Below are 11,103 nucleotides of genomic sequence, written 5' to 3' on the forward strand. Positions count from 1 at the left end.
CTAGGCCTATAAAAGGAGGGGCTTCATGCCCCATTATTCATCCAGCAACCAGCAGTTCCAGGAGGCAGAAAGGAGCAGCAGGAAGCCACCCTCTGGACCTATATTCAGGAGGTGAGAGGGTGCTTGAAGGGCTGCAGACTTGGCCAGGAAGGGCTGGACCTTGGCCGTCTTCTAGGGCAGCAAGGTGCTGAGATCATCTTCTGGAGCAGCCATTCACAAGCAGCAGTGGAACAGGGACCTGTGTGCTGCAGACAAAGCTTGGCAGGGGCTGCCCACCTAGGCTGATTCACAGGCAGTAAGGTGGAGAAGAACACACTGGACAAAAAGTCTACAGACGCTCGAGGTGGAGCACGCGGACTCGAGTCTAGAGATAACCAGCAGATAGGAGAAGGACCTTGTGGTAAGATCAGAGGACCACACCATTGGTGGGACTCTGGATCTATCTCTCTTGTATTGTGTCCATAGTTTTGGACGGAAATATATATTTTGGTGGTTTCTCTATCTGGCTGGTTCATTGTCTATTGATGAGTCTGCACACCTATTTTATGCCCATAAGTTAAGAAGTTTGTGATTCCACACCCCACACGCACACTGTGTGAGCTCCTGGGCATTACTATAAGTCTTCCGCTGCGTGTACCCTCTGTTGGGTATTTTCTAAAACTACCCAGCCTACAATGAGATCCGAGGGCGCTACCACTCCCTTTTTCAAAAGGGATACGGCTTTGGCCCACTCTCACAACTGATCCACTTCTAGGACCAGGTCTGCATTGGGCTCTACCTGATGGAGATGCGACGACACAGGGAGATACTACTACGACATATCAGAGAGCTGGAGGATGGGACTACCGCACCACAGGGTATCGAGGTAGACCGAGCGCAGAGACAAGTCACGGATTTCTATGCATTTGACTCGGCCCCAGGGCACTCTAGGATAAAAGCAGAGGAGCTAGTCGACATGAGAGATTTATGGATCAGTGAAGGTAGCCGACACGGCACTGCCGGACGAGGGGCACAAAGACCATGCATAGCGCGACAGGCGACCAGAGCACACACGATTGAGGTTCGACCTATTTCCACTCTCCTTAGGGGAGATTGACCAAGGCAAGGCATCACCCTTGACATAGCTCATCGGATCCCAAGATCGAGGAGACCACGTCCTCCACCACCACGGGAGACATCCCAACAGATGCAGATACGTGAGCTCTTTGCATCTCATCAGAGAGCCATCATGGAGCCTGGATACGTAGAGCCGGTCCACGCACTTGGGACTCTAGCTCTGAGCACTTGATATCTTCATGTCACTCTCATTTTGCATTGTGCTACTTTGCTATTTTGTACTAGTATAGCATTTTAGTACTCAGCAAGGGCCTTAGTGAGCCCTTTGCCCCAGCCCATAATGGTTTGTACGAGTTACTTGATTCCATACTTTGTCCCATAGTCCCGCGAGGCCTCCCATGGACGTTAATATATCTTTCTTTCTTTCTCTCTCTCGGGCTTGGAAGCGAGATCAGGAGCTCCCCACCAAGACCCAGTTCTACCGTGACCATTTCTTGAGAGTCTCAAAGGAGGAATTCATCATCAGACCCCAATATCTAGAGGATAGAGAAGTCTCACACACACTGAGGATCGCCATTGGGCACCTACATGCTATGCACGCTAGGAGAGATTGAGACATAGGAGCACTTTCTCTACGTCTACCCAACCTACTACGCGATCCGAGGGCGATACCACTGTCTCTATCAGGATGGGAGTGGGTTCGGCCCACTGTCGCAACTAATCCACTTCCATGACTAGATCTGCATTGGGCTTTATCTGCTTGAGATGCGCCGACACAAGAAGACCCTGCTACGACAAATCAGGGAGCATCAAGAGGGGACCAAACCACAGGATACAGAGACTGACCAGACACAACAGCATGTCACAGATTTCTATGCATTTGAGTCAACTCCAGGACACAGTGAGGTGGAGAAGGAGGAGCTAGCTGATATGCGAGCAGTATGGATTGCCAAGAGAGGATTGCAAAGGTGACCCATGACACAAAGAATGACCAAAGCACACTCGATTGAGGTCCCCTATCACAACTTTCCTCAGAGGAGACCACCTGAGACGAGGGGTCACTCTGAACATGGCTCTGCAGGTTTAAAAATCGAGGCCACGTCCCCCTCCGCCACCACAGCGTGAGACGGCCAGACAGATGCATATCCGAGGCATTTTCGCCGCCCACAGAGGAGACACCACAATGCCGGATTTTGAATTTTGAGTTCTAGTCCCAATTCCCTACTTTCAAACAGTACATGATATGACATGACATGATATGATATGATACAACATGTTTTATATTTGATTTTTCTTGAGCTATCGAGCTCTTTATTTCAGTATAGTACTCAACAAGGGCTTTAGCGTGCCCTTTGCTCCAGTCCCTTGTGGCTTGTTTTCTTTCCCTTTTGGTGTTTTTCGCACTTTGTCCCATAGGCCCGTAAGGCTTTTCCGCGGACCTCTCTCTCTCTCTCTCTCTCTCTCTCTCTCTATTTATCCATCTATCTATCTATCATTACCTCCAACAACATAGAGGAGATGCGCCAACATGGGAAACCCTGCTACAACAGATCGGAGAGCAGCAGGAGATGACCAGACTACAGGATACAAAGGCTGACCAAACACAGCGGCATGTCACAAATTTATGTGCATTTGAGTCAGCTCCAAGGCACAGGGTGGAGGAAAAGCAGCTAGCTGATATGCGGGCAGTATGAATTGCCGAGAGAGGATTATAGAGGGCACCCACAACACGGAGAGCGACCAGAGCACACTTCATTGAGGTTCGACCTATCACAGCTTTCCTCAGAGGAGACCGCCTGAGACGCGGGGTCACTCCGTGTAGGAACAAGAATGGAGATGATCGTGAACACAAGAGAACAAGATGTGAACACAAGTGAACTCCAACTAAAATGTTCAACCAAATGATGTACAAGTACTTGGTATATATAGTCCAAGTACTCGAACACACTAAAACTCCAAAATAGACTAAGTCCTAGTCTATCCTACACCATATCACTATATATATCTCTATAAATCCTTCCTCAATGATATGGATGAAGTACTCTAGAATGATCTCAGAACTACTTGAAGTACCTAAAGTACCATGGTTGCACAAATTCATCCACATGTGGATATAGCAACCTATGGGAGTACAAAAGAATACAACAAGAATGGAAATGGATTGTGAACACAAGAGAACAAGAAGTGAACACAATTGAACTTCAACTGAAATGTTCAACCAAATGAAGTACAAGTACTTTGTATGTATAGTCCAAATACTAGAACACGCTAAAACTCCAAAATAGACTAAGCCCTAGTCTATCCTACAGCACCATATCATTCTATATATCTCTACAAATTCCCCCTCAATGATCTGGCTGAAGTACTTTGGAATGATCTCAAAAGTACATGAAGTACCTTGGTTGCATAAATTCATCCACATGTGGATATAGCAACCTATGGGAGTACAAAAGAAAACAATGTCATTTTACAACCCCCCTTGACATTGTTTGAATGTCTCGTATTCCCAAGCCATGTCGATATCGTGTGAAGAGAGGCACTGACACGCTTTTAGTGAAGATATATGTCACATTGTCCTCACTGGAACGATATGTGAGATCAATGAAGCCATCTATGATACAATCCCGCACATAATGATAGTGGTTTTCAATGTGTTTCATGCGAGCATTAAATACATGATTATTCCCAATAGCAATGCAACTCTAGCTGTCACAAAAGATCGGAGTTGCGTTACCATCCTGAGCATGATGCAAGTTATGCAGAAGCTTCCTTAACCACATACATTTCATAGTGGCTGAATTTGCAGCTTTGTACTATGCTTCACTGGAGGAGAGAGACACGTGGTCTTGCTTTTTACTGAGCCATGAGATGCATGCTGAGCCCAATGAGAAGCAATAGCCGGAAGTGGACCTGTGATCATCGATGTCCCCTAACCAATCTAAGTCGGTAAAGCCACTCAGAAAAATGTCAGCATCTGGAGCATAATGCAGCCCATAGGAAAGTGTACACTGTACATATTTGAGAACAGTCTTCACTGCATTCCAATGCGTGACTGTGGGACAATGCATGAACTGGCTAAGAAGACCCCTCAACATGCAGCAACCCTGCTGAAACCTGAGACGTGGAAGGAACATCAATTGGAGAGCCCAAGTCAATTGAAGCACCCAAATCAGCACCATCCTCAAACTGAACAATATCCAGAGGTGTATCATCATATGGGGGCAAATCCTCATTGATGGGCTGCATGTTGTTATATTCAGCAAGCAAGACATCCCTGCTTATGATTACTTTCCTTGTGGATGGATCATAAAGCCTAAAGCCTCGACTTTCAGTGCCATACCCCACAAAGATGCATGGACCGATTCTGAGCTGGTACCAAAGCATATGCAATAGCCCCAAACACTCTGAAATGATTCACCTTGGGCTTGTACCCATAAAATGCCTCAAAAGGCGTCCTATCAACCAATGCTTTTGTAGGACATTGATTCTGAATATATGTGGCTGTAACTATTGCTTCACCCCAAAATGCTTTTGAAATTTTCTTAAATTTCAGCGTGCACCGTGTCATCTCCAAGAGAATCATGTTCTTCCTCTCTGCAATCGGATTATGCTGAGGGGTGTGTGGTTCAGTTTTGTGATGCCTTATGCCATGTTCCTTCAGGTATCCCTCAAAAGCATGTAAGTATACTCTCACCCATTGTCAAAATTAAGTGTTCCAATTCTAGAATTGGTTTGGTTTTCAGCCAATGCTTTGAACTCCTTAAACCAATTAAACACTTCAGATTTGCTTTCCGTGAGAAAGAGCCAAGTGAACCTGGAGTAATCATCAATGAATGTGACAAAATACCAATACCCTCTATGGGTTGTGACATTCATTGGTCCACAAACATCACCATGCACAATGTGCAAAACCCTTTGTGCTCTTATTGAACCTGGACCACCATCCTTTTGGAACGGTAGGCAATGCAACGTTCCAAGAGCACACCCTTCACACACCTCATGGGCTGGTTGCTGCAATTTTGGCAAACCTTCAACCATATTATGATCATACATGTATGCCAATGCTCTATGATGTGCATGACCAAACCTGGCATGCCATAAATCACTTGGGAGGAGCATAAGAGACAGCCATAGCATGCTGAATATAGGACTGAGCATCAAGCTTATAGAGCCCCTAGCTTGCCTCATCAGTGCATGTAGCCACAATTTCATACCCTTTTCGTGAATCCTTGATCCTGCATTGATCATCCTGAAATTCCACGAGCATGTGCTGATCATGGACAATGGACGGAACTAAATAAGATTCTTTTTCAAGTCAAGAGCATACCAAACTTCACGGATATATTTTTCTTTCCTGAATCCAGAAGGATGGGAATATGTCCCACTCCTGTGATGTCCTGGAATGCATCATTGGCACAAGTAATGTGTCTGCCGTAAACAGTTTTGATTTCTTCAAGCCACTCTTTCCTATGAGTTATGTGCTTTGATGCACCACTATCTAGATACCAAGTATCTATGGCAAGAAGCATGAGAGGCATCATATGCAACTGAATCCCCCCTAACACCTAAACTGTCCTGAACTGCAGTAAATACAAAATCTCTTCCCTCTTCTGCAAAATTTGCATGGAATGGTGGAGCATTTATACTCTCAGTTGGTGCAACATAATTACTGCTTGTGCCTAGCCTCTTTTTCTCATTGGTAATCTGTAATTACCAGGTTTCTTGCAATAGTTACATTTACCCTTCTTCACCTTTGCACCTTTGTCTGCATTCCCTACATTTGTGTTTGCATTCCCCTCCTTCCTGGGCTGATAAGCATAAGCATGGCTGGTCTTTTTCTGAAATTTACCCTTTCCATGAGTGGCAAGTGCTTGCTCACTCTGACTACAGGAACAGGCTGAATTAGAAGTCCTCATTTCTTCCTGTAAAAGCAAACCAACTAACTCCGCAAAAGTGAGTGGAGCAGCACTGAGCATAATGGTCAAGGAAGTAACAAACATATCATATGAGGGAGCCAGACTATTGAGGGTGATAGAGACCTATTTCTTGTCTTCCATATCCTCATCAATAGCTGCTAGCTCATCCCAATGATAGTAATCTTTGCAATATGCGTTGAAATGGCGCATAGACAGGTATGGTGGCTAGCAATGATGTCCATTCTTTATGGGTTGTGTAGTGGTTAGCTACGATGCCTTGGTGTAGGCAATTTGCCCATGAGTTATCCTAGCAGGCGAAATGATGGGCACATCGGCATTTCAGTATAACGACGCACTACAGCTATGATGGAGATCCGTAGTCTGCAACAAGCTATGGTATCACGGATGCGATATGGTGGCAGAGGCAGTTGTTGTGAGCTTGAGAGTTGGTTGGCTAGTCTAGGCATCATGATGGGCTTTTGCAAAACTATGGTAAGATACATGACGATAAGCTGAAGCATCCAGGTGGGCAAGCGTAGTATATGGTGATGAAGAGTTGATGAAGTATGGAAACATTGTGGATGAGTTAGCCACAGCGATGGCAAGAGTGTCCAGCAGCAAGAAGGCCTAGCGTATGGAAGGCTGAAAAGGCGTAGCATGAAGATGGAAAGGAAGAAGCACAACGACAGAAGCTTTGGCTTTTACGTTATTATTGGCCATTGGCGATGTTGTGTGCTGCCCACATGGCAGCCCATGTGGCAGCCCCATTCTCTGTCCAGTGGCAGACTGTCCATGCCTAGGTCTACCTCCCCCACGCTCTCCTCATTTGGGAGCTCACAGATGGGAAGGTGACCATTCCAAAAGGGGGGACTCTCTGAAGACTACTTTTTGAAGTTTTCAAGATGGCAGCCATAAAAGGGGAGGGAGGAACCCTAAGATGCGCTGAAGTAAAGATCCACCTAGTACTATCCAGCCAATCCCCTCCTGCGGAAGGAGAGCATGACTGTATGCAACGAATGAAAAAATCTTCCTAATCGTCCTATCCTGGAAAAAGCCCCTAACCACAACCTGCAAAGCAAGGCCCTGCACTGGAGGGAAAACCTGGTTGCTGCCTAATAGCCTGTTCACGCGGGAGGGCTGGTTTGCAAACCACCCTGTCCCTGACTGGTTTGCTGCTTGAGCCCCTCTTCTTAAGTAGGGGCCAGCATAAAAACCAGGTTTTCCCTCCAAATGAACCCAAATTCAAATTCTTGGTTTGCAACTCCCCCTTCCCGTGAACATGCTCTAAGCAACTGCTCTGGAGTAGGGGCCAGCAGAAAAACGTGGTTGCTGGTCAGCCTTGACAGGAACAGGGTGGTTTGCAAACCACCCCTCCCATGTAACGGGTTCTAAGTGGGACCAAAAAGGAAGAATCCACCTGCCACGTGCCAAGTCAGCGTCGCCGGGGAGTCCCTTTCATATAAATAGAGGCCCTTAGGTCGTTGCCTAACATTCCACAGAAGCCTGTTCTTTACATCTCTAGGTCCGAGACTCAGTGCTCTTGTGAGATAGTCTTGTGCACACGTGTCGCTGAAATTGAGATATGCGCTAGTGATTTGATGCTCAGCTATTAAAATTTGAACAGGGAATTCAGGTTCCGTCAGATCGATCAATTCAGCTTGAAAAGGATGTAACTAAGTAATGACAGCCTTGCCAATCGTGTGTACCGTGTATGGGCTGGGGGTTTGTGCGGTTTGAACTCAAATAGTAGTACGCCTATTCTCAAGTGGCATTGAGTCAAAACAGGCCACATTTCATAAGAGGCAGGCAACTTGGTGAATTAAGCAGCTTTTACAACACGTTAGGGAGATACTAAACTCTTTTCAACACGGCTATCGTCGTGCTATTGAAGAACATTACCAGCGTGCTATTGAAGAACATTACCAGCCACAGAGGAATGCAAGAATGGCACTCCCGCTTCGGAATCTTCGTGTACAGATTCAAGATGCGTCTTTCCGAACTGCCCCAAAGAAATGCATCGATTTCCTACATAAAGAATATGTAACTGTTAAAAGAAGAACGTAAGAATAAAACCAACGACAATCTTGCTAGTATCTAGCCCATTAAAAGTCAGCGAAGGCTGATGTACAAATGAGTGACAGAGAGCGGAAAGGGGCGTACATGAACGGGGAAGATCTAGCGGATTTCGTAACAACCACTGACTCTCCGGAAGCTTTACCATCGTTGCAGTAAAATAACACTCGACTGTATCGTCACCGAAAAATGCAATGCAAGGAGACTGGTAATATTTTAAGCGCATGAAATGGATACCAAAAATTACGAACAGTTGAAAATAAAGTAGATCGTATTTTCATACAAACGGAGACAAAGTCTACTGCTTGGCCGAGCAAGAGACAGCCTGCATTCTGTGCTGGTCAAACGGCAGAGTGCTAGGAGGCGGGCTAAGAAGATACAAAATTACAAGAGCTGAAGGCATCCTACGAGAAGGCATGGAGTGCGTACCAGGGGAAGAAGAGGTGGGATTGCGTGGCTGAAGTTGGGAAGGCAGAGACAAACTTGTCATGTCGGAAAAGAGTTACTTGCAGCGACGGAAAAAGCGAGAGCATTCATCATCAGTGAGCAGCACTCAACTACTTTTCCGTACAAGTTAATTTTTCGCTTTGATTGGAGCTTAGCTTATCCAATGAATTTCTTGTAGAGTGAGTGAGCAGTGTGGGAGTTGCAGCGGCGATTCACGAAGCAGATGCATGTTTGAAGAGAGTTGTAAACACGTTTCGGACGTCATGTAGTACCTTCCCTTAGTTAGTAAAATTGATTCCTTCCTTACGAGCATGACTAGACAAGGACCTTCATGAAGTTCCCTTTAATTTCAAGGAGTAAATTTTAGGTTTTATTTCAACTCTTACAAAGAAAAATCAAGCAAATGCATCATTTTTGAAACATTGCATTCTATGTTGGCTAAACAAAATGGCTGGGCATCTTGTGCTTGCCCTTTCCACTCAGATATTGATTTTGAAGAGAGCCCACTCATCCTTTCCCCACTCATCCATTCCTCACTAGCCCAAAATGAAGGTGTCATTGGTGATCTACTTGCCCGCATCCAAGAGAATAGATGTTAATTGTGAAGTGGTGCAAGCCATTAATGGTCTCTATTACATAGCTCAAGAAGGATGCTACCATCCCTATTTTCATCCCAATAAACCCCCCTGTCACAACTACCTGCCCCTCCTCCTTCTCTCCTCCTCCTCCTCCTCTTGCTCCTCTCTTCCACGAATGGTGGCCACCACCTTGCATAGCGATCAAGAGGCATGTTTCTCTCTTAATAGTTAAATGACCTAGTTCTTCAACGAAAAACATGGCACTTTCCTGAGTCCATGTGGAAAACTTCCGCCACCAAAACGGGCCCCAAAATGGCCTTGAATGCATCATATACTGCCCTCTCGCACTGCAAAGGGCGTCCCAATCTGAGACAGTGCACTCTTGCACTTTTCAGCCGTGCTACCTGCAAAGATTTGCTCCCAAACTCAAAAAAGGAAAGCAACACTAATCCTCTTACCAAGACACCGTGAACTTGGTTTGCTTCCTTGAGCTTCTTACCATGAACCGAGCTCTGATACCATGTGAAGAGAGTGTAAGAGAAGTAAGGAGTCTCACTTGTAGCTTTCTCACATACACAAAGGGGGAATACACTCAAAGGTGGAGGCTGAAAACAATTTTCCTCTTCTTAGTTGTGTAAGCCAAAAGAACTCTCTCTTAGTACAAAAGGAATAGGTGAACCCTATATGTGGGTCTCAAACCAAACTCAGCTAACCTAGGTGGCATGCTAACTGAGCCACTAACTAGAGTACATAAAGATAGTTGTCATCCAGCTATTATTCATGGGCGGTGTACCAACTGCATCTGCAGCTAACAAGTCGGTGACATAAATGCGCAACGGTCACCCTGGCATATCACGAGCGGAGCTCGATATCTCAACACTGTCAACCACTGTCTTTGTAAGTGTACGTACCTGCAAGAAAACCTATCCCCAGGCACAAGTCTACCACCCCTATAGCGGTGGGCTATGCCAATCCTTGTAGTAAAATGAATAAGAAAAACAAGTGTAGTATAGAGAAGCAAGGCACATGTATTTCTTTTTCAACTATAAGTGGCAACCAATCTCTTGAGAACCTTCAAGAGGTCTTCTTCCCTCAGCATCCAAGCTTTGATAGATAGTCTTCAACAGACTTGAGCAGATGCAACTTTCATAGCTTCGAATGGCAGATTTCTTCACATGAATTTTAAAACAACGATTTGGGGATGTAAATGATCGAATTCAGCCAAAAAACAGTAGACCCAAGTCCATCGGACCTGAAATTACTCAGAGCGGTGAAATTTTATAATATAGAGTATTCATTTGTAAAATTTCGATGTCGTGACCAAAAATTGCATGTAGAAGGGAGGACAAGCCAGAAATTCTTCAACACAGGCTTAGCACGTCTCTCTTATCCTAAAAAACGAGCAGGGTTCTTCCTCAACACACCACTCTACCATAGCAGCTCACCCATAAGCATTGAAGTGCTCTGATACAATGTCAAAGAAGATAGCATAGTGGAAGCAGGAACACCCAGGTATGAGGAAGAACACCAGGAGGGCAAGCAGCCTCCAACACACAATCTATTCCATACTAGAAGGAAAAAGACAGTACATCCACCAAGTGAACACACTAAAAAGAACTAAAACCACAAGATAAGACCTAATTGGACTCATAAGAACTAACCATGGGTATGAACCATGGTCTGACTACTACTAACTCCTAACACACCAATCATAGTGCCGATGGGCATATCCAACTATCCGTAACATATCTGTGGGATAGCATACCTGAGCTTGTCTTCCAACAGCAGCCACTGTTTTGCTGCCGCGGCTGGCCAATCACTCACACTTCATTGCTACACACCTTTTCTTATTTTTCTAAAACCTAAACCTTGTTATCATGGTGAATATAATGGAAGGCAACCACGAGGGAGCTTCTTCTAGAGCTCTTGAGGTCTTTCATTTTGTCAGTGAAGATGTGCCACATAACCCCTTCAGTAATGTTGGAAATCGACAGAAGTGTCGTCGAGATGCTAATGATGCCATTGCAAGTACC

General features: G+C 45.3%; 1 protein-coding gene across 5 annotated transcripts in view; it reads right to left on the reverse strand.

Annotated features, from left to right (window-relative positions):
• LOC147905223 (lipid phosphate phosphatase 2-like) overlaps window positions 1–8,763 on the reverse strand; it is a 74,886-nt gene extending 66,123 nt beyond the window's left edge. For 4 of the 5 annotated variants that reach the window (XM_087379118.1, XM_087379102.1, XM_087379095.1 and 1 more), the window contains exons 1-2: window positions 8,475–8,763; window positions 7,896–7,997 (exon numbers count right to left, since the gene is read on the reverse strand). In XM_087379118.1, coding sequence (XP_087235244.1) covers window positions 7,896–7,997; window positions 8,475–8,535 — 163 coding nt within the window. In that variant the 5' untranslated portion in view covers window positions 8,536–8,763. Of the gene's footprint in view, window positions 1–7,895; window positions 7,998–8,132; window positions 8,217–8,474 lie in introns of all 5 variants that reach the window. The other variant, XM_087379127.1, reaches the window with a different exon arrangement.
• Between the last annotated feature and the right edge of the window lie 2,340 nt (window positions 8,764–11,103).

Source organism: Dipteris shenzhenensis, chromosome 1 (assembly GCF_047967505.1).
Source record: "Dipteris shenzhenensis isolate YYH24624 ecotype China chromosome 1, Dip_SZ_1.0, whole genome shotgun sequence".
NCBI lineage: Eukaryota > Viridiplantae > Streptophyta > Polypodiopsida > Gleicheniales > Dipteridaceae > Dipteris > Dipteris shenzhenensis.